The 25,392-nt window shown below is 36.6% G+C and overlaps 1 protein-coding gene across 1 annotated transcript in view; it reads left to right on the top strand.

The window, feature by feature from the left end:
* LOC135775132 (uncharacterized) overlaps window positions 1-23,733 on the top strand; it is a 57,558-nt gene extending 33,825 nt beyond the window's left edge. The window contains exons 12-17 of the mRNA XM_065285151.1: window positions 4,412-4,564; window positions 12,994-13,123; window positions 13,228-13,260; window positions 13,771-13,868; window positions 18,808-18,891; window positions 21,742-23,733. Of these exons, the coding sequence (XP_065141223.1) occupies window positions 4,412-4,564; window positions 12,994-13,123; window positions 13,228-13,260; window positions 13,771-13,868; window positions 18,808-18,891; window positions 21,742-21,864 (621 nt within the window). The 3' untranslated portion in view covers window positions 21,865-23,733. The remainder of the gene's footprint in view (window positions 1-4,411; window positions 4,565-12,993; window positions 13,124-13,227; window positions 13,261-13,770; window positions 13,869-18,807; window positions 18,892-21,741) is intronic.
* Window positions 23,734-25,392: the final 1,659 nt, after the last annotated feature.

Genomic DNA, 25,392 nt, shown 5'->3' on the forward strand with positions numbered 1-25,392 from the left:
AGCACAACCTCTATCCCCACCAGAATAGACAGTTTTTGTGCCATTCACCATGATCAGTCTTCTTTATAAACTGAAAGCCCTAGTCCAATTCACAGTAAAATGAAAATATATTACACTGCAAATACCTTAAAATAATATAATATTATTATTATTATATTAATATAAAAACTAAATCTACTTTAACAAAAAAATTATGCATGTTAATATAGTATGGCTGTGTCACAATATGGTTTGTTTCAATTTATAAAACAGTTCCAGTCCTTGATTCTGATTGGTCATCAGTTGTACTTTACTCCACTTTGCGTTGTGCCTAATACGAAAAGGCAGACTCTCGTACCTTACTGCTTACTTAAATATCTTTGTTTTACACATTTAGTATTAGGGGGTCCCTGCTCCATGCCTCTCTAATCTAAGGGGTCCCCGACCCAAAAAACGTTGAAGACCCCTGCACTATGTGCATTGAAATAAACCTGACACATGCTTTTAAATAATGCTGGGCAAAGATTAATCGCATACAAAATAAAAGGTTTTTTTGCATAATATATGTGTGTGTGTGCTGTGTGTAATTATTATGTATATTTAAACACACTCACATACATAAATATACATTCCAGAAAATGTATATATATATATTTTTTTTTTTTTGTATGCAATTAATTGTGATTAATCTTTTCCCAGAACTACTTTTAAAACAAGTTTTTTAAAAAAAATGTTTGGTAACACTTCACAATAAGGTTCATAAGTTAACATTAGTTAATGTATTAACTAACATGAACAAACCATGAGCAATACATTTGTTACAGTTTTTAGTAATCTTTGTTAAAGTTAATAAAAATAAAGCTGTTCACTACTTGTTCATGTTAGTTTACAGTGCATTAACGTTAACAAGATTTTAATAAAGTATTTGTTGAAATTAACATTAACAAAGACGAATAAATGCTGTATAAGTGCAGTTCATTATTAGTTCATCATGGTAACTAATGTAGTTAACTAATGAACCTTATTGTAAAGTGTTACCAGATTTGTGAATTTCTCATCTTGCCAAACCGTTTTTGTTACTGACCCGTGAACGAGTATTATGTACTTTTAAGTATCCATATTTCTAACAAGTTTAGTTTTAGTTTTTAGATGTGTTTGTGATTAGTTAAACCGAAAAATGTGTGGTGCCACCGCATCTAAATCTCACGATAACTACTACACAGACTTTAGCTACAGATGACATTGGCACAAGATGTCAGTGGCCATTTTTGAGATATTTTGGCTTATAGAGATATTTTTACAATAGAAGTCTACAGGGACACGTCATACACCTTTTTAAAGTCATGATATAAACTTATAGGATGTGGTCACATGTTTGGCCAACATATCACCAAGTTTTACCTGATTACATGCGTTTTACATGGGAATTGGGATTTTGTACTTGTAAAAGTTATATGGCATTTTGTAAGGGAACGGCTAACAGAGGTTTGTTGAATGTTATTAGCATTGGATAGGGTTTAAACTAATCTTATATGAAATGTGAGGCCTTGAAGGTAATGGATTGAGACCAAATGGAAGTCTGAAGGTTGGAGTCACTTGTGCATACAGTATAATGCTGATGCTACTCCTAGATTATAGATGTTATGTCAAGCAGTATGTAAGGACCTATTAAATACTATATCTACTCTTTTTTTACTCTGGGGCTCTGTATATAAGATTAAAGAGATGGAAAATAACTAGCAGCGTAAACAGCTTTAGCAATTAATGCTAGTGTCTCATAATACCTCAACCTGTTTATCTTGACTAAATCACATGGGCTTTCCCATAAGAGAACTGTCAGGATGTTACTTGTGGTATTATTAAGAATATAAATGAGACACCTACATGAATACGGTGGGTCTAATTTAGTAAAGATAATTGGAAATGATACAATGGTGATCCAAACAGAGAATTACAAGTTCACAGATGCACTTCATCAGTCTAAATGTAATGTTTTATTAACAAACATTGTGATACTATAAATACATCATTTGAATAAATTACTCAAAAACAAAACACATGAAGACAATAACTAAGAGATCATAAAAGCACAAGAACAAAAATGTCCAACAAACAGAGTAAAAGGGGCATGAAACAAATTATATAAAGTATGATATGATTCAACTTTTTGTCAGCTGACCCCCCTTGACCTAAATTATTTTCTTGAAGTACACCTGAATTTTATCCATTTTAAAGTTTTTATCAGTAGGTTTTTACATCAGTTATTGGTATTATTACCTGTTATGGGACCCCCATCTGGTCATTTTATTTTATTGGTAAATAAAACCTAAGCTGACATGCAGCTTAAACATTATTTAAAAATGATTTATATACACTTTATGACAATTGATAACAGTGGTGGCCAGTGACATCGCTACCGAGGGGCGCCAATTCAAAATATGTGTTTTTTGTGCATCATGTGAACCTATGCGCATCATGTCAAAATACATGCCTGTCGCAAATGCATTAAACGGGTTTATGATAAAAAGAATCACGCTCACAAAATACTCGCAAGACACTAACCTAACACTAAATTCTTATTACACATGACATTAACCAAGTATCTGGCAAATGGAGAGTTTCTTTTATCATAAACTCCTTCCAGCAGGCACATATTTTGACATGGCGCAAGATGCACATAGGTTCACATGACGCGCAAACACATATTTTGACATGATGAGCCACACACATGACGGGCTAAATAAATATTTTGACGAGCTTCGCATCTTGCAAAAAAGAAGTCACCGGCCACCACTGATTGATATTTTTTTCATCAACTTACAAACCCCCTGCAATTCCCCCACAAACCACCAGGGGAACCCCAGTTTGGAAAACCCTGCCTTATGCTGCATTTACACCAACCGCGGTAGAGGCGTGAAGCCCGAGTGATTTCAGTGTTAAGTCAATGTGAAGACGCGTTGACGCGCGTCAGGAGGACCCGCGGTGCGGAAGAGGCGTTCGGCGCGGCGCTGAAGACACGTTTCCGCCTCATTCGCGCGTGAAGCTCGAATTGAAAGGCGCGAATTGAGCGTTGTGCGCGGTGCGCAAATTGTGCTTTTGTGCATTTTGCAGTTCACGCGAATTTGCGGCTGATGCCCGAGTTGAAAAATTTGAACTTTGGCGGAATTTCGTGCCGCATTAACCAATCAGGAGCCTGCCTGCTGCTGTGGTGGCAGCCCCGCCCGGAGTCACTCACCCCTCGTTCAGACAGCCAGCGACGTTATCGCTGTGTGTTGCCCGTCTCTTTCAATGAGGCGTTTCTATATCTGCTTGTCATAAACAAATGAGTACCATCCACGCCAGTAACCGACGAGAGAAGGATGACGTGAACTCCACTGCTTTGTTCTCATTGGTAGTCGCTCCCGAAAGTCGCTCGACATTTGCATAAAGTTAAACTTTTCTTAACTTTCTCACGTCGCTGGACACGCCCATACGGTCGCCAATGGTAACTTTCGCTCTTGTCGCCGGAAGTCCCCAGGTTTCCATTGAAATGAATGAGATTGCGTCGCTCTGCTCCTGCTTGTCGTTTGGCTGTCTGAATAATAATTATAATTAATAATTATAATTAATAATTTTATTGAATGGGGCGTCACTCAACCAAGGCTTGATATTGTCCGTGCGCAGTCACCCAGAGCTATAAGACACAAGTTCTTATTTCTATAGAGGAGACAGGAATAAAAAGGACCTCGCTTGGAAGAGTGTCAGTAAGGACTTTGGGCAACCTGTTAAGTTGTAATACACACTTCACTTTTGAGTCACGTGACGTTTATCGACCCGCGCCGTTTATCGACCCGCAGCGTTTATTTTCCCCCTATAGTATGGTTACCAAATACAAACTGGTAACTCTCTCAATAAATGCACAGTCAACATAAGTCATCCTACAAACAGACAACCGCATAGCACTTGCCCCCCCACAAGAAGCGAAGTTTGCCTCTGACGCGCGTCAAATGCTTGCTTTTTCTGCGCGTCTACTCCGCTCTACACGCGTGAATGCATCCAAAATGTTCAAGCGGCAAACCACGCGCGGTAGACGCGATTTTGACGCTCAAAACGCGTTTGGTGTAAACGCAGCATTAGAAAAAAAATTTTTTTTACTTGTTTCTTACATTTTTATTGTTTCCTGAACCTTTTTCAATAAAGGTTTTGTGCATCAGAAAGCAATTGACAGTACAACTTAAAGCTACAAATCCCAATGGTACAAACCCAAAGCTAGACGTCTTTTTGACATATGATGATGAGCTTAATTATGCCTAGCAATATATTACAAGCAAACCCCTTAACCTACTCTAATCCATCAAGAGGACATCACAGAGAAACTTAAGTGCATGTGAGAGTAGCATAAGTTTGCGCGTGTATTAGTCAAAGCTGACGTGCTTTGGCGTTTGTCTTGCAGCTGATTAACCAGAAGATCCGCATGTGCCAGCAGTTTGTGTCCTGCGAGTCATTTGTCAACGTGTTGGAGCATCTCCTGACTGTGGGCAATTACCTCAACCAGAACGCAGGCAAAGACAGGGCCAAGGGATTTCGCCTTTCATCTTTATCAAAGGTAAGACCCGAATCATGGGGAAATGACCCTGAGATGGCAGAGGGGAACGGATGATAAAAAAGTTTCATTGGCATAGGGGACAAATCTTATATTTCTCAATCATCTGATTTTATTCCTCCAGTTGCTGGTTTGGTTTGTATCAGTCCTTAATTATCAGTTTTAAGTAACTAGTTTAAAGGACAAGTTCGGTATTTTAGACTTAAAGCCCTGTTTTCAGATTGTTTATGGTGAAATAGAATGGTTTTGACTGAAATTTCGACATTTGCGGCTGTCCTGAGAATTTTCGCGTGTTTGTGTTTCAGCTCAGACCTCTACAATGGGTTTATAGGTGCACTGGAACCATCCTTCCTAAAATGCATTAAACTTTCGTTTACAAAGACGTGAAACTCACCGAGTGGTCAGGGGTGTTTACTGGTATGCTCACACAAAAATCGCTGCAAAAGATGCTTTCCAACAGCTGTTTTAGCATTCGTTGTTAACTTGTGGACCTATTTTCCCAAACGCCTCACACCCGTACATTCTTCCGCTTAGAGCTTGAATAATAAACACTCCAGCCCAGGTGGTGGCGCTAATCCGCCTTTGCCAATTGCAAGAATAGAAACAAAGTTCCCGGCGCGGAGTAATACCGTACCTCACAGCACAACTAATACAGTCAATGGAGTTGGTAAAAACTACGATAAAACCTGTTGGAATGCGTCTTTTGGAGCGATTTTTGTGTGAGCATACCAGTGAACACCCCTGACCACTCGGTGAGTTTCACGTCTTTGTAAACGAAAGTTTAATGCATTTTAGAAAGGATTGTTCCAGTGCACCTATCAACCCATTGTAGAGGTCTGAGCTGAAACACAAACACGCAAAAATTCTCAGGGCAGCCGAAAATGTCGAAATTTCAGTCAAAACCATTCTATTTGACCATAAACAATCTGAAAACAGGGCTTTAAGTCTAAAATACCGAACTTGTCCTTTAAGGCAACAATTGTGCTAACTTTATATTTTTCAGTAGCATGATTGAAGCAAAATAATTTATTTTTGCATTACACATGTTAGAAAAGGTAGCTTTATATAATTAGTATCTTTGTATCATTTTCCTGAAATACTTTAATTTATAGTAAATTTAGTATTTATTTGAGTAAATTGTGGTAAATGGTAGTAATCGCTACTCTTTGTTAAAGTGGACATTTTACAAGACTTTCTTAAGATGTCAAAAAATCTTTGGTGTCCCTAGAGTACATATGTGAAGTTTAGTTAAAAATACCATACAGATAATTTATTATAAGAGGTTAAAATTGCTACTTTGTAGGTGTACGCGAAAATGTGCCATTTTGGGTGTGTCCTTTTAAATGCAAATGAGCTGATCTCTACACTAAATTGCAGTGCCGTGGTTGAATAGTGCAGATTAAGGGGCGTTATTATCCCCTTCTGACATCACAAGGGGAGCCAAATTTCAATGACCTATTTTTTATCATGCTTGCAGAGAATGGTTTACCAAAACTAAGCTACTGGGTTGATCTATTTCACATTTTGTAGGTTGATAGAAGCACTGGGGTACCAATTGTAGCACTTAAACATGAAAAAGTCAGATTTTATGTCCACTTTAAAACATTTTAATCGTCAGTTTTAATCACACGGGGACTTTAAACCTGTCTGAACTTTTTCTAAGTTACATGCAACTGCTATGAATGGCAGATGAGGATGCAATGGTGCATACATGAGTTTTCATTGAAATTTAACTAAAATTAGTGATTAATTAATTTATGCTACAATATTCTTTAGTGATAAACTGTAGCCTTGTAAATACTGTAGTGTAATTTAATATTTACTATGGTAAGTTTCAAAAACACTATAGTATCTAGCCCAGAAAGTATTCATGTGAGTTGGTGTAGATATGTGCCAATCATCACTTAACCCTTTGTTGTAGGGTAGATCTCTTCATAGCCCCCCAAAGAAAATTCATGACATAAAATTCAAATTAAAATTTTAACTAAACAAAACATATTAAGTGATACAGTATAGTGCTGTTGGTTGGTATTTTTCTGAGGATTGATTAATATACAAAATGCATGAAAAAGTAGCATTTTTATATATACCTCCCAATTTTGGGACCCCCAAATGGTGCCTGCCGCCCAGTTTGGGAACCACTGACTTAACCTATGAAGTTATAGGCTATGAGGCAAGAAAAAATGAACATAGCATGTATATATCTGCGTGGCAATATCCTTAGTGCTCGTTCTTGAAAAAGATTGTTAACATTCACAATGGAGAAAACAGATATTGTGATTGATATTGCATTGGGATGTATTGACGTCAGATGCGCTGGATGTATTTTGTGGAGATGTAGTTTGCCAGCCTTTATAATTTTTTTTATCTTTTGTGTTTTATGGTGGTTGGCAAACCACAAGCTTTTCCTTGTCACATTCGACTTTATCAGCTTCACAAATTGCACATGACACCTCAACGCTACCTTTAAATTTCTCTTAGTTCCTCTTGGCTATGAGCTGCTGTTCCTGCATCCTAATTCAATAGCCAAGTGGCAACATGGGCATTTGTTTTGACATTTTTTGCAACTCACTGAATCATTAGGAACACAACAGTAACGTGTATTGATTTTTTTATGCCAGGGTGCCGGAAAGCTGCTTGCTAGGTAGAGAAATTTCAGGGCACTTGCACGATAAGCAGAATGACTTTCTTTTAAGTTAATGAGGCATCTGAACACATCACCCCTGTGTTGTCGCCATGGAGACCTGACAAAGAAATGAACAGAACTGTGCGCTCTTTTGAAAGTGATGAAGTATGAATGCGCCGGACGGCTCTGTGTGCTTCTTGGGGTTCCTCTTTGGAAGATTTAGGACTATGTCTGTATCTAAGTGCTGAGCAAACATTTATGGGATGCATGCTGGTTATTTTTAGGCCTGAAAGGCAAATGCTTCTGTCTATACAAGCTATTTTGTGTATTGTGAAATGTGTTTATGTCAGGATGGGTGACATAGCGAATGATACAAACCAATAGAGAAAAATTAAGTGGCTAATCTTTAAGAGGTGATTTCCCAGACAGGGATTAGACTAGTCCTAGACTAAAATAAATGTAAGAGTTGTCCAAACTGAAAACAACTTGCACAGACATATCTTAAAATACAGTGCCCTTTGTTTTGCCTCAAAATGCATACAAGTAATGTTTTTAGTAATAGTTACATTTCCTAATTAAACTAAGGTCTAGTCCTGGTTTACAGTAGCGCCTCACTGCAGAACGCGACATCCAGGGGGCGGGGTTGGATTTAGATCCAGGGGCGGAGCTGGATCCCGATCCAGAGATCCCATTGGTCGGCAGTTTTACCACAAGACACGTCATACACGTGTTGCGGCGTTACCAGTTCCGCATTAAGTCGTAACTAAATTAAGTTATTATTTTGACTTATTACACGGCTCTCTGGAATGCTTGATTCTGATTGGTCAGTTGAGACATTTGCAGGTTCGTTCTTTTCAAATAATAACCGCTCCAAATTAATAACGCATAGCCGGACTACTTGCACGAGGAAAATCGCTCCGCGCCAATAAAGATCAATAAGATCTTTATCTGTTTGGCACCATCTTGTGACAAACACTGGACAACCACGACAAGACACAGACAGCTTACTGAGACTGAACTTGACAAAATAGAGCATGACAGCTACGAAGCCAACACACAAAAAAAATACAAAATGGGGATTAAAACTTCTCAAAGACTGGTTAAAGAGAAAAAATGGAGACAGACAAGTATGAAGCAGAGGATCTTAATAAGGTATTACGATCATTTTATGCATCTGTGCAAAGTTTCGCGGAAGGATAAAAATGTTAATTTAAAACAAATATGCCAATAAAATGTTTAAAATTCATATTCATGTCCAGTTTTTTTTTCTTATGTAGCAAGCTTCGCTTCGCGTCGGGTCCTGATCACACTGTCGGGGCTTATTTCCCAATAACTACCGGCTGCCTCTACATTATCCCTTACATAAAAACTAACTTTACTTATGACTACAATAAAAGTAGTGCCTTTAGGGTGAAATGTAAGTTTTTTGCTATAATGTTTTGGAGTAAAACATTTCGGGTAAGCCTACTATGAGTAATCTTACCACATGCAGTTTAAGACCTATATTAATAATTATTATAATATATAGGCTATGGCATGTTATTTAGAAATTAATAAATTGAATGTTTATCTTGTATGGACTTTGAACTTGTTTTAACCTGTCTTTGCTTACAGCCATTAGGAAACAGGTTTCCCTCGTAGATGGTTTACTTTTTTTATTTGCTAATAAAAGATATCAAATAAATTTGTTTTTATATTTACTCTTATAGGAATAGCTGTGTAATAAGTGGGATAATGTACAAATAAATCCCTTCAGTGATATCAAACTGTCGGGAACATGTCCGTACCTCTCCTTACACCTAACTGTGATACTTTCTAAATTATGAATCTTTCTCAACTATATTATTAATCAAATGTACACTTAAATTGATAAGAGCAAACGTTGGCGACCACAGGTTGCAACTAATTGCGGGCTGCAACAACGCTAATATACTGGTTCATTTGGCGGAACAAAGTATATAAAGTGGGAGGAGTTGGATCTAGATCCAACCCCGCCCCCTGGATGTTGTGTTCCGCAGTGAGGACCATCTCCTGGTTTAAGCTGATCCCTGTCTGGGAAACCACCCCTAATAGTTTAGGAGACTTAAAAGAACACTCCACTTTTTTTGAAAATATGCACATGCAGAGTTAAACATTTGATTTTTTACCATTTTGCAATCCATTCAGCTGATCTCCGGGTCTGGCGGTACCACTTTTAGCATAGCTTAGCACAATCCATTGAATCTGATTAGACCATTAGCATCGCGCTAAAAAAAGAGTTTCGATATTTTTCCTATTTAAAACTTAACTCTTCTGTAGTTACATCGTGGACTAAGACCGACAGAAAATAAATAGTTATTTTCTAGGCAGATATAGCTAGGAACTATACTCTCATTCTGGCGTAATAATCAAGGACTTTGCTGCTGTAACATGGCTGCAGCAGGCGTAGTGATATTAAGCACTGCCCGAAAATAGTCCCCTGCCATTGAAAGTTACTAAGGGGAGACGGCTGCTGCATAATATCACTGTTCGGGTTAAAAAATATTGCCACTGGCTCTGGTCGGATTCTAATTTAGGTCTGGTTTTCTTATGCTTGGGGTATGCAGAAAATCACAACGCAATTGATAGCTGATCAATCAAAGCACACCCCACTTTTCAGAACGACGCGTTTCAGAAAAGAAGAGCGTAGAGGAGCAACCATAATGTTCAGTATGTGAACAGTATGTGTTTTTTTAACTTTAACTCTTTCCCCGCTATTGACGAGATATCTCGTCAATCAAGAGAAAACGCTCCCCGCCAATGACGAGTTTTTCCGTCTTTCCGCAATACCGCTATTATCCACTAGGTGGCTTCCGCAACTTTTTAAACCCGGAAGTATTGCCCTATGGTAAGCGGCTGCATGTCCGTGTCTGTTTTAAAGATCGCTCTGAATGTGATCTCTATGAAAAGTCCGTCACAAAAATGGAATTATCTCAGCTTTTTGCTCAAAATGTGGTGTTTTTGCAGAAACCTACCCATATTCAAAAACTGATTACAAAAGAACCACTGAAGGTAGGATGAAACGTTTTTTTTTTTTTTGTTTGAAAGCAGAGGGTATGTTCTTTCATTTGGTATATTGTATGTTTATATATTTGAAGAAGAACATTTTCTGGAAGACATTAAACTTTTGTGAAAATCATGAAAAACGCTGGCACTGGCTGGCGACTTTTTTTTAAAAACGCTGGCGGTGAAAGAGTTAAACATTGTTAACACATTGCATTATACCAAATACACAAAATAATGTTATTTTTAGCAACGTCATATGACCCTTTAATGCACAGTTAACTAACTTTAACATAAACAATTGTATTGACATTACCTAACATTACCAAAGAATAATCAATTCTGAAAAACTATATAGCTCATAGTTCATGTTAGCTACTACATATACAACCTTATTATAAAGTGTTAAAAATTTTGCTTAATGATATTGACTTTGTTTTAGATTTCCTAAAATTCATTAGGAGACAGATAGAAATATGTATATATATGAAATATATATATATTATGAAATTTCAGATTTTTAATTGCAGATGGTATCCTGGCAAATCTGAGCAAAGATGTTAAAGGGACAGTCACCCAAAAATGAAAATATGTCATTAATGACTCACTCTCATGCCGTTCCAAACTCGTAAGACCTCCGTTCATCTTCGGAACACAGTTTAAGATGTTTTATATTTAGTCCGAGAGCTTGTTGACCCTTCATTGAAAATCTATGTACGGTATACTGTCCATGTACAGAAAGGTAATAAAAACATCAAAGTAGTCGATGTGACATCAGTGGGTCAGTTGGAATTTGTTGAAGCATCGAAAATACATTTTGGTCTAAAAATAACAAAAATTACGATCCAGCATTGTCTTCTCTTCCAGGTCTGTTGTTAACTGCGTGCACGAGACTGCAGTGACGTTGCTGACGTACAACACTGCTGACGTGTTATCTGGTGCGCCCCAACTTTTCTTTGCGCCCGAGCTTCATTTACAGTCTGAGGGAGACGCACGCTGTAAGTTTGAATTTTTTTCGCAAACATGTCTGAGGATAACACGTCAGTAGTGTCGTACATCAGCAGCATCACTGTGCACGCGAATACGCAACAGACGCGGAAGAGAAGACAATGCTAAATAAGGTCGTATGTTTTTTTTTTTTGGACCAAAATGTATTTTCAATGCTTCAACACATTCTAACTGACCCACTGATGTCACATGGACTATTTTGATGATGTTTTTATTACCTTTCTGGACATGGACAGTATACCGTACATAGATTTTCAATGGAGGGTCAGAAAGCTCTCGGACTAAATATAAAACATCTTAAACTTTGTTCTGAAAATAAACGGAGGTCTTACGAGTTTGGAACGACATGAGGGTGAGTCATTAATGACATTATTTTCATTTTTGGGTGAACTATCCCTTTAACTCTTTCACCGCCAGCATTTTTGATGATTTTCACAAAAGTTTAATGCCTGCCAGAAAATGCTTCTTTTTAAATATATAAACATACAATATATGAAATAAAAGAACAGACCCTCTGCTTTCAAAAAAAAAAAAATCTGTTTCATCCTACCTTCATGTGTCTTTTGATAGAGATCAGATGCAGAGCGATCTTTAAAACATACACGGACATACAGCTGTTTGCCCTAGGGCAATACTTCCGGTTTTTATAAGTTGCGGAACCTGGTGGATAATAACGGTATTGCAGATTGACGAGATATCTTGTCAATGGCGGCGAAAGAGTTAATAGAGTCCCCAGATATTACTGGGGTCTCTTCTCTAGAGGAAAATCTGAGAGACACGAGACTTAAAGCAAAATCGTAATTTCTCTTCATTTAAATCTCCTAGCTAGACAACAATGGGAAGTAATTGAAGTGAATGAATAAACAAATTTAAATGTATGTTTCTTTCAATCAGCAAATTTTTAACACTATCTGCTCTTAAACCAGTTAAGGGTCCATACTAATGCTTTCATGCTGCATTAGCAAAGCAAAGCTCGCACAAAGTATGCTTCCGACTTTAGTTTTATAATAGGAAGGATTCGAAATGGTAAACAACAAAGTATACATACTACTTAATGCAGCAGCCATCCGAGGCTTTATCCCTCTGCGCTTTAAATGAACAGCAGCAGAAATTGACGTGTTGGCTTTACGTCTGCATTTATTACCATAAAGAACAAATCTAGGGAGCTCGACATAGACTCGCTCTGGTTCTCTATAGACCTCTTCAGATGCATATCTGTAAAAATGATCATTCTGATAAATGAAAAAATGCTTTGTGACATTAGCTCTCACTTTACACAATGCAATTCAGATATTTAGCACTTACAGCACTTGTGCTCATTATGATTTGTAAAATTATGTGAAATGATTTGAATTAGCAGCTACGGTGTATGTGCAACTCGCAATACACGATACACTTTATAGTGTTTGCATTGTTAATAATAGAGCGAGCAGAACCTTGGAGATGTCAAGGAGATCCTTTGTCCTTTACGTGTATACAAAATAGGTGCACTTTAGTACAAGGGCAACAACAACTTCCATTTTTAGTTTGTTGTAATATACACATAGGTTTTGAGTTTGTCAAACTTTCCTCATTCTGCGGCCTTGGGCACGGTATTGGTATTCAGATTGTGGACTGCTTGCTTGAAAAGATAAATATTTGTTTGCCTGCTTTACTGCATTTAACTCCCCTTCGGTCAGATGGGATATTTGTTCAGGCATGTGCGACTCTTTCTTCGAGCACCGGCATTGAACATTTACTCAAGCATGCTTATTGTTTCTGTCTTATCTTTCTGTAGGTCTCTCAGCTGCGTGGGAACAATCGAAAGTTCACCTTGCTGCACGCCCTGGTGGAACAGATCATGTTGCGAGAACCGAGCCTGGCCACCTTTTTCCATGAGCTTGCAGAATTCGAGACGGTTTCTGGGGGTACTCTTATCAAAATTTTATTGAAAGTGAAGATGCGGTTGATGTTTTAAGGGGTGATTTGATTGAATGGCTTCTGATTGTGAGTTTCTGTGCTTTTCCTGCAGCCTCGGTTAAAGGCCTGACAGCGGAGGTGGATGGTACGTGGCTAATTTGATGTGTATTGTTTATAGACCTTGCTTTAGAAAAGTGATGCCACTTTTGCTGTCTGAACATTACCCTGCAATGTTACGTTCAAGCACTTTCACTTATTAAATAAAAGGTTCTTCATGATGCCGTAGAGGAACAACTGTAGCCAAAAGGTTCCATGAAGAACCTTTTCAATAAAAAGTGGTCTCCAACCTTTTTGTAAGCAAGGGCTACCAAAAAGGATAAAACAATCTGGCACCGTGTTGAAGACCACTGCTTTAGACTATAAAAAAAGTATGAAAGAAATGTTTCTTCAAATAACCTTTGACTGAAAAGCCTTTTAAGCGACTTAATTTTTAAGAGTGCTGCACATTTTTATTTTGCTGAACATTACATAAAAAAACTTGTTCGTGCATGAATGCATAAAGGCATTGCAGTAATTTTCATTCAGTAAGGTCTGTTTTAAATGATTTGGCCTAAAGAGTAAAGCAATTTCCAATGAAAATCTTTAATCTCATCAGTTGTGAAGAATGAGTTTCAGAAGGTCATCCAGTACAGAAAAGCACACAAGAAGAAAAACATGATTAATCAACAGCCCAAATTCTTCAAAGACTTAAAGGTATTTTGCATCAATGTACCACTTTTATTATTTAATCCACATCATTTGATCTTGTAACTTAATTTAAACATGCATTTAAATGAATATTTTAATACCAAGGTGATAATAATGGTGTGCGGCCAATGATTAATAATTTACAGTTTATACAAGTACTGTTGAACATTCAAAAATAAAGATGCTTAAATGGTGCTTTACAGAAGAACCTTGTTTGGTTCCACAAAGAACCATTTAGTCAATTTTTTATAATGTAAAGAACCTTTTTTGCACCTTAAAGAACCTTTTGTAAAACAGAAAGGTTCTTGAGATGTTAAAGGTGCTTTAAAGAACCTTTAGACAGAAAAGGTTCTTATATGGCATCGTGAAGCACCTTTATTTTTAACTCTTTCCCCGCCATTGACGAGTTATCTCATCAACTAATAGAAAACTTTGCATGAAAAAAACCTAATCTGTAATACTGATTATCCACTAGATGGCACACTTACCCAATTTATAAAAAACTGAAGCAAAAAAAAATATTTACTAATTTTAAACTCCGTGTATGTTTTGATAATCTTCTGAATCTGATCTCTAACAAAATTCCTTCACAAATATGTAATTATTTAAGCTTTTTTTAAGAAAAATACGCATATTTAAGAGTTTATAAGTAGATAAAAATATAGATAGGATGAAACGTTTTTTTTCTCATGTTTGGTTTGTTTGTTTGTTTATTGTTTGTTTGAAAGACGAGGGTCTGTTCTTTCATTAGATATATTTTTATGTTTATATATTTTTAAAAGGAAAATTTTCCTGGAAGCAATTTTGTGAAAAGGTTTGTGAAAATCACAAAAAAGGCTGGCAGGGAATGAGTTAATAGTAAACCAATCATTGCTCTCTGACTTTGGGGATGGGATATTATAATTTTCAGAATATTACTTATAATACCACGGGGCTGTTGAATGCTTTATTCTGATTGGTTGAGAAATGTTTCATGGGTATGCATTCGATAAACGCACACCTTTGACTTGTCAAATGTCTTAAAATAACCACCAGAGCAATGTCTTTGCAACGTCTGTGGTATAAGCAGAATATTTGACCCTGGTACTGTAAATTATTTGAAAGTAACGCAGGCCGTGCCGCTCTAAAAAAATTAAACACATTGTGCTCTACGAGTATACGCCCACGCGGCACCCATAGACTGTAAAAAAAAGATGGACGACGCCTGTTCGCTCTCTTCCATTGGTGAAAAGTGAAGCCGCCTGTGTCCCAATACAGTGCTGACATCCTGGGTCTTGAGTCTGCGCAGTAACGATTTCGGGACCAGTCCTTCGCAGTAGTGTTCAGGAAGTAAAGCTGCGAAATCAAGACCCCTGCCCTCGTTCTCGCAGAATGCGCGTCTCACACGATTTCGCAGCTGTCAATCATGACCTGTCACCACCGTTTTTATAGCATTAAATAACTAACTAAAAACAAACTTATTTTAAAAACAACATTTAAATTTACATCAGTATAGTAAATGACAGAAACCAGCTTCAGAAAAAAGATAATTAAAGTGTAATTAAAATGTTTAGTTGGTCTCAAGTCCCATTGAATAACATGGGGAGGCGGATTTTATGATCTATACTGGGACCAATGGGAGGCGATCGAGATGTTTTGGCTTCACTTTTCAGGGCTTGTGCGGCACGCTTGGCCGCACCCAGCTACGACCCAGGAAGTTGCTCAAATACCTGTTGCACCTAGGGTGGCCATTCGTGCCAGTTCCGCCGGACATGTCCCGAAAATGTTTTCGGGTTCGTTCTCCGGAAGTCGCGTTGCTCGACCGCATACGTCATCGAGGTTCTCACATTTCAGATAAAATACATTAAAAAAATTAAGATTTATTTCTTTTAAGACATACAATCATTGAAGTTTCATTCTAACCTTGAAATGTAACGGTTGCTTTTCTGAAATTAAACCCGAAATATTAAACCTTGATGACATATGCAGTCGAGCAACGCGACTTCCGGAGAACGAACCCGAAAATATGTTCAGGACGTGTCCAGGGGAACTGGCACGAATGGCCACCCTAGTTGCGCCACAGAGCGCCACTCACATAGTTTAACATGAAAAAACATCATATTTGTCCCAAATCGTTAGCGATTAACATTGGCTGCTAAGGTTTATTTTGCATTTTGAAGTAGATGCTATCTGACTAAGCTTGCGCTATTTAATGTGCACTTCCGGTGTACGATACCTTAGAGTTGTGCTAGACGCAACGCGGCGCTGTGCTGAGCTGCGCATCCGGTGTGCAACCCCCTTAACTCTGCTTCGCGTCGTGCCACATTACTTCGTGTGCATTATTTTCTAAAATTTCAATGGCCTGTCGTCAATTATTCCTTACATATTCACCATAGTGGTTCATCAATATGGATTTTTCATTGGCTATGTATTTTTCATATTAAGGGAGGGGTTATGTAACAAATGTGTTGGTGGGGTCTTAAGCTTGACTTAGCAGTGGAGCCTTATGTGTCTGTGCGTTGTGGGACTTATTAAAACTCATCAGTCGCGTAAATGGAGGACACTTCAAAATTAAGCTTGAGGCGAGCTGGGAGCACACAACTAAAACGTCCCTAAGAGATTGACCGCTCAGCCTTTTGTGCTGACCCACTAGATTTTCAAGAGAATTAAAAAACAAACTCTCTTCATCTTTCTTATTTTAACACACAAAAAACACTGAAAGAAATACATTTACAAGGTTTCACTCTCAGACTGTAAGCTCTTCTTATCTATAAGGCTTTTAAAATCTTGCTGCATCATCAGATCCTACACTGATGAACACAGCAACACCAGTTAAACCAATAGTGGGATGCACATTAGGTTTAAAATTATTATATTTTAAGTGACTTTAGGTAGAATTCAATTTTGACAGAAGAGACTTTTGGAGAATTTGCTGGGCTATTTTCAATTCAACTTTAAACTTTTCAATTCACAATTGTTCATCGTACCAAAGTAGCTTCACATGAATTAGAAAAAATATAGTTTAGTGTTGGGTCTAAGACAGACAAACCCAGCTGTCGGGTTAAAACAACCCAGCATTTTGGAAAAACGTATCAATCCAAGGCCCTTAAATGTGTTAAGAAATATAAAAAGTGTTTATTCAATCATGGCTCAAGCATTTAAAATCAAATGGCAATGGCACACCAATGCGTTGCAGCTAATAAGCCTTCAGGGTGTAGATGCAAGGACAACCCTTCATTTTTGGTTGAACTCAGTGTAGGTTAAATTACAACCCATTAAGTTGATTTTTGACACAGTGCTACATTGAACATAACCCAGCATTTATTTTAGATTGCTTATGGCCAATGATAATAATTAATGTAGAACTAGTAACACATGGAAAAATGCAATTTCCATTAACACTTCCACCCTGAAGCTATTTTGGGGATTTTCGCCTGGATTTGGCCTACCCATTTTCAAAAGCTTCCCATACCCACATGCAGAGGTTTACATACAAAAGTTTGGTATCATTTTACAGGAAACCCTTTGAAATTACATAAAACACTGTTGAAAGTGCTAAACATTGTTGTATGTGATGTCAGGCCTCTAATAAACACAAAAATAAATAGGCGCTTTTTATGTTTTTTTTCTAAAGTTTTTATTTGAAAGTATATAACTCTGGTCCTGGGTATCTCAGGTCCCTGCAGACAGTTTTGTTTGATTCCAGCAATTGTCAGCTTACAGAGGAAAAAGGAATTTTTTCTCTATCATAATATATGCAAAAGTTATTTTACTCCAACTGATGGGAGGAATAATACGCTTATGGTGTACAATTTCTGCCAACAAACATTTGAAGTGCTACCATAACCACATACAGTGGAATAAATGCAATTTCTTTATATCATTTTAAAGAAAACCCTTTGAAGTTACATAAAAAGCTGCTGTTTGTGACAAATATTGTTATTTATGTTGTTTTTCATATGATGAAACACCAAATTTTATTTTTTATGTTGTAAACACTGTCTTTGATAGTGTATAACTCTGGTTCTGGGTGCTCTAGCAGACTGCAGACAGTTCTGGTTGTTAGCAGCAGCAGACAGTAAACACCCAAAAAAAGAATGAACTCTTTATCATGTCGCATTCAAAAGATATTCTTATTTTACTGAAGGGTGCGGAAATACATTTTTCATAAAAATATTAATTTTTTGTTTTGCACATATAATAAAAAGCTAGGGATTAATTATGCAAACAACCAAAGAAAATGCTGTGAATGGACTCATTGTTTAGAGTAGGACCTAAAATAAAAGATGGTGTATCATTTGTGGCTATATGTGCTATCTGAGGCAGTTCACACTCAAGTTTCACATATGTTTACAAAAGACCATTTTTTACCTTATTATTCATTCGATGATTGTTGGATATGTGTTGATATTAGAACAAAAATAATGCTGTAGCCTTATTCCTGAGAGTGAGAGCTTTCATTTGATATAAGACTTGCCCATGTTTGTCATTTTTGAAAAATATGAAATATGTGAATATTATATGATATCAAAAAATATTGGGGGGGTGATAGTGTAAATTAAGTGTAAATAACTTTCTTACAGTAAAAGATATGTCAAAGTGATGCATATCTGCAGAAAGTAGAGACTCTAAGCTTTCAAACAGTATCTCATATGTGTTACTGGGGTCCATGACGGAGCATTAAAGATTAAAAGAATCTTTTATATTAAGTCAAAATACGAAATTTTGGACCCGGGACAGGGTCCTCAGGGTTGAAGAGGTTTTAAATGAAATTGTCACATTTTTTAATTATTAAATTGAATCCAGCATTCCATCCATTTAATATTCAAACATATTTTTGATTTAGCTTTATAAAAGCTAACACCCTCACAGACCGTTAGATCTCACGTTTTCAGCGCTATGTAGAGAATAAAAGAAAAGAAATAGCTCGTACCTAACACCATCTCTTCTTTATCTCTGGCTCTAGATGGCCATAGAAAAGTACGAAACGGATCTCAGCCACCTGACGAAGAGATGCGAGGAGATGAGGAAACTGTACGCTGACATATTGGTAATCCCTGAGTTATTATTTCAATATCTTCTTGTTGTGTTGCCCGGGGAGACGGATAGGTAGGAAGCCCGGCCATGTGGAGATTGGCCTTTTTCTGCTTATCTGTGCCAGGCCGACTGAGCGAAACAGGGAATATATTTCAGCCAAGCCATTTCTCAAGGTTACAAAGATCGTGAAAGACATGATGCATTATTAAGAGTGGTTTATGCTGTCAGTTCTCTGTTTATGGCTATGTTAATAGCAAATAACTTTAACTAATTATGCAATCGTCACATAAATTTGCTCTTGGCTTGTGAAATCCAAGCTAAAGTTTCATAATCTAATGGTGAGATCAGGAGCATCAAAGTTTGATTTCACTCATTAGCTGCGTTTCCATTAAAGAAAGACAGTATGTAACAGTATGTAAGAAATGTATATCAATTAATCATAAAATGGCCCTGATATGTCACTAGACATTAAGAAATCATTTTCATTTCAAATACTTGGAGTTGCAGCCCTTAACTGATGTTTATGTTGTCATGTTGTATATTGGCCACCAGCTGTGTGATTGCAGTACCAGTTTTAGCCACAAGTTTTGTGATTGCAATACCAGTTTTGGCCACAATCCTACATAATGTTCTTTTTAAGCGTTATTTTTTTAAATGTCAACAAAAAACTATTGCAAAAAAACAGCATTACCGTTAACCAATGTTATGCAGCCCAGTCTCACGAAATTACGTACCTATAGTCACGTAAATGTTTGATTCTTTTTTGTGATACTGTCAGGAATTTCTGTGTTTTTTCGTGATCATATCACAAATTTCTGTTTACGTGTCATTTTCACGTATTGGTTACTCAACTGTTTTGTCCTATTTTCTTACCATTGTCGCTTCGGTTTTGAGTTAGATTTACATAAAATGACATCCTTACCCAACTCTAACCCTAACACCAGTTGACAATGGTTTAAAAATCAGAAAATATAAAAAAATTAATCAGAAAAAAATAGTATAAACCTACCGAGCCCCTAAGGTGACATTGGAGTAAAAAAATCTAGTTTAGTTTCATGTTCTCACTCAAAACCTTCATGTGCAGAATTTTTTTTTAGTTTTGCGTGCTCACGTGAAAATATCACGTGCGCACATGAAACTATCACGCGCGCACATGAAACTATCGCGTGCGCACGTGAAAGCTAAACTTAACCGAAAGTTTCACATGCACACGCAAAACTAAACTTTATTTCATTTTTTGTGCTCCATATATTTAAAGTGATATCCTTATGCAAACACCAAATCTAACCCTAAAACGAAGTGATTTGAAAATAAGAAAAAGCAGTTGACTAACCAATACGTGACAATGACACATAAACAGACATTCGTGATACAGTCACAAATAAAACACAGAAATTCTTGACAGTATCACGAAAAATAATAAAAATTTACGTGACTACAGGTACGTAATTTCGTGAGACTGGGTTACACAGCATGCGACTAAAGTGCAATTTTGTTGTCTTCCAAAAACCATGCGACGGTTGTGTTCGACTTCATCCAGCGCCACACAGAACGACATGTGATGACATCGAAATACAGCGAGTGCGTCTCGAAAGCATACAGAGCAGTCGACTCGTAAATTTCTCTTGCGGTATTTTGATGTCATGCGCTTGCGGTTCTTCTGACGTCGCATGAATTTGAACACACCTATTCTGTTTTGTCCTCCAATCTAACATACCGTGCCATATTTAAAGAATCATCATGTGTCTTTTACACATGTCATTTTTGTAAATGCAAAAACATTTTTGCGATATTTGTTTATGCAAAATTGGCTGCATTTTTATTTGCTATCTCAATTTGCGCAATTTGAAGGGTAATGGAAATGCAGCTATTGATTTCACAACTTACTCAGTCAATATTAAAGGAATTTTTTTTTTAAGTAATTTTTAGAAGGATCCCTTGACCGAAATATATTCAAAACTAAATAAAACTAAATTATTAGTGGTGTATAAAGACCTTTCATACTAAACCCTTATGTTTTTATTACCTTATAATGAGATTTTTTTATCTACATACACCGAGGGTCCCCTTACGTGAAAGTTGCCATTTTGTGCCGCCATGTTTCTACAGAAGCCCTTAACAGACAAACTTTTCTTACTAAGTTTTCTCCGACAATGACATGTTTTTCCGCTGGCGGCTTCTCTGTGCGTTTTAAATGCGAGGGTAGAGCAGTGGACTGAGCCGTTGCCTGCAATTCGCAACCTCACCACTAGATGCCGCTAAACTTTACACACTGCACCTTTAAAGATATCAAATTAATAATTTCACAAAATGTTCTTTACATTTTATAGGATGTTTTTAAATCACAAAAAATGACTTCAGTTGGGTTTTTACAGACTGGGTACAAATTCGCAAAGCATTTTTTCTCGGTTTGTAATGTGTATTTCTCAACTATCCCAATTTTCTTCAATACTATCTCACAGTGAGGTTGTGTTTCACTGTGAGCATTTGGTCTATTGTGAGTTTGACAGGCTGAAAAGTGATTCTGTAGCCAGAGATGAGAATTGCTTTTACAAGTTTTACAATTACAGCAAAAACTTTTAGCTTGTGGCACAAAATACAGAAAGGAGCTATTTGGAGCAGCCTGGAGTGAGAAAGAAACAAAAACCCTGCATTCTGGCCCCTGCACAGTTTATTTTAGTTTATCGACATTTGAAGTAACTTTTTGGCATGTCAACAGTGGTTTAATATAACTTTTGCACGCAGCAATTCGTCACAGTGACTTATGTTTTGATGTATTTTGACTTTAACAGAATTCCATTACCCATGCAATACAGGCCTCAACAAACCATTTGTTCATCACCTTTCATTCTTTCTTCCACAGGTAAAATTCGGAGAGCCTTTGGATCAAGACTCTGAACAACTTTTCGGTTGGATTAGTCAGTTTGTTAACGATTTCAAGAAAGTTTACTCCGAGTATGTTCAGGGATACCCGTTTTCAAATTAAGTATCCACACAGAGCATGTTTGTGCATGCTGATATCTGCACCCGCAAGCATTTCATGAATACAAATTCAGTCCGAAGGCAATGTGAATATGCATGAAAACAGACTTATTTATGGACCAAGACCCTGTTTGCTGGGTCTTTCCCAGTGCTCGTGTGGGCTTTGGCAAGCTAGTTTCTTTGAATCTTTTACTTTGTGTCATAACAAATAGTTTGGATTCATTTTCCAAGCAGGAGCAAGTATTTACTGGAGTCGCATATCGGGGGCACAATAAATGAATGTTAGTGGTTCTGGGTCCAGCTGGGTGGTTTTCATAAGTATGATTTTCCCTCTTTATGGCCTTGAGGATGCGTGTGCTTTCTGGATGAAACAGACTCAACAGTGATGTCTCAGCACAGATCTGCATTTCACACTGTTTAAAATTGACTCGTCTTGAATTTTCTTTTCAAAGGATTTTATTTGGAAAATAAAGAGGACAAATAATGAAAGAAGTAAATTTATTTTTCAGAAATCTAAATTTATTTGTATAACACTGCTAATTTACATGTTCATGACTTGTAAGCTGTTTAAAATACTGCGTTTGTTTCGGTGCCGATAGCCCCGTGGTTAGTGCGTCGACATATAGCACCAGTGTGCTCACGGTGACCCGAGTTCGATTACAATCTCTGTGGTCCTTCACTGATCTTGCTCCCCATCTCCACCCAACACTTTCCTGTCATGTCTCTACTATTCTATCTAAGTAAAGGAATAAAACCCTTATCGCCATCTTGCCTTTATTTGACAGACAGTTCACTTTCAATTCAATTTATTTATGTATATAGCGCTTTTCACAATTAGTAAACAGAAAAATCGATAGACGACATAAGAAGCAAAATACAGTGGTTGAGATAAAACTGAACAAGCGAGCGTTTATTTAACGTATAGAACGGGGTGCTATGTTATGCCAAAGTCGGCTGACTCCCATGGGTGGAAAAAAACCCTTAGTAGAAAAACCCAGTGGGAAAAGTCCTAGGAGAAAAAAAACCCTTGGAAGATATATCTATAGGAATCAGGAGATTAGACGGGTTCAGCCGGTGGTCGTTTGGCAGGCATTACAGTTTTCAAGAGACGACATGAAAGTACAGGGCGGAGAGAGGGGCATGGGATCGGCTCGGGTTGCCGGAAGTGCGTCTGCACCATATGGTACATCGGAGCACTGTCCACTACACCATCGGCTCCGACACCCCTCTCTCTTTCTTTCTTGAAAGAGTGGCTCAGTGGGTTGCACTGTTGCCTGACAGCAGGAAGGTCTACGGTTCGAGCCCCGGCTAGGTTGGGTGGCCTTTCTGTGTGGAGTTTGCCCTGTGTCAGCGTGAGTTTACTCTGGGTACTCAAAAACATGCAAGTTAAGCAAATTGGAGATGCCAAATTGTCCCTCCCCCAACCTGTGTATGGATTAACCAGTTCTTGCCAAGAATACAGCCATTGATGCTGAAATGGCGTAAAAGAATACATAAAAAAGCGAAGAAACACCAAAGTAGATGTTTAAGTGAATGTTATGCCATAAATGTATGCTAGTAACAGTGCAACACACATAGCTCTAGTAGAATATAAATATTTGTCTTGTTTTTATCTCACCCCACCACTTTTTTATATAGGCAATCAATGACCAAAATATGTTTCTTGGGTTTAAATGGTGTGTATACAGTCACCAGGAGTATGTGGGCTGTGTAAATGTCTTAAGATGCTGTCAAATGAGCTGAAAGGCATCTATAAAATTGTCCAATCTGACTGATTCCAAGTTCTCCGAACCTGTGCGATATATAGATTTCTTTTTACAAAGTTTTTTGTTCCAGTTTTTAAATTATACATCAAATAGAGCTGTCAAAAGATTAGTCACGATTATTCGCAGGCGAAATAAAAGTTTGTGTTTGCGTAATATGTGTTTGTACACTGTGTGAAATTTTTTTGTAAATATAATTACACAAACATGCATGTATGTATTTAAGAACATGTGTGTGTGTGTGTGTGTGTGTGTGTGTGTGTGTGTGTGTGTGTGTGTGTGTGTGTGTGTGTGTGTGTGTGTGTGTGTGTGTGTGTGTGTATATATATATATATATATATATATATATATATATATACATATATATATATATATATATATACATATATATATATATATATACATATATATATATATATACATATATATATATACATATATATATATATACATATATATATATATATATATAAATATATATTAATATACATACATATAAATATATATACATATATATGAATATATTTTATATTATATATCAATGAAAAAAAATATATACATAAATAAAATATTTCTTACATTTAATATATATTTTATTTAGATGTTTAAATATTTTATATTATATATAAATGTAAAAATATATACATAAATACTTTTTTTTCTTAAATTTATAAATGTATGTGTGTATAATAATTACACAAAATAAACACACAAATATATTATGCAAACACAAACTTTTATTTTGTATGCGATTAATCGCAATTAATCTTTTGATCAACCAACTATTTCTTCAAAAATGAAATACATTTTGGTTAACTATTTCATTATCTAGCAATACAGATTAGAACAAACCTTTTTTCATTGGAGGCTCCACTACATACATTTAAAAAGAGATAATTTTACATTATAAGCAATTTGTAAAAGATTGAAAAAATATTTTTATATAAAATTATAAATGATATATAAATTATATAAAATTTATATAAATGATATATAAAATGTATATAAAATTATTAGTGGAATATTTTATGCATCAGATCCTACGGCCCCCCATCATGTAATGTGCTCCTGTATAGCTCAGTGGCATTGCATTAGCAGCACAAAAGGTCATGGGTTCGAACCCAGGGAGCACACATACTTATGAAATGTATACCTTGTAATGTACTGTAAGTTTCTTTGGTTAAAAGCATTTGGCAAATGCGTAAATGTAGTGTTGAATAAAGACATAGAGGGGGTTTGTGTGGTTGGGCAGAGATCAGATGCTTTGCTTCAACACTATAGCAAGTAAATTAGATTTTTTGTAAAATATGCATTTAGGGAAACAGAGCATGATGTACCCTTTTATTTTGATTTAAACAACTTGACTGCGCAGGGAACACAATTACGGTATTTTATTTATTAGAGAAAATTTATCACGTAGGAAAATGGAAATTCCAAGGCTAATTTGTCATCTGAAGCCTTGATTTGCATTAATAGTCATTTTAATATAAATAAATCATAAGCCTCCTATCAAATATTTTAAAGCTCTGGTATCACAAATCTATCATGATAGTGTGTACAGTTGTCTCTGTTTGTATTGCTTTAATATTTTCATTTTTTTTTTCATCTAAGCTTGGAGATTTTGAAAATGTTCGAGAAAGAAAAATGGTATTACAGCAAGAGGATTACAGATTCATGTCTGCTGCCTCTTCTTTAAATGATCCCACCTAAGCTTTTACAGTGACATTTGTATTAAATATCTTCTGTATACACTCGACTAACAGATTTAA

The sequence above is a fragment of the Paramisgurnus dabryanus genome, chromosome 21, assembly GCF_030506205.2.
Source record: "Paramisgurnus dabryanus chromosome 21, PD_genome_1.1, whole genome shotgun sequence".
Lineage (NCBI taxonomy): Eukaryota > Metazoa > Chordata > Actinopteri > Cypriniformes > Cobitidae > Paramisgurnus > Paramisgurnus dabryanus.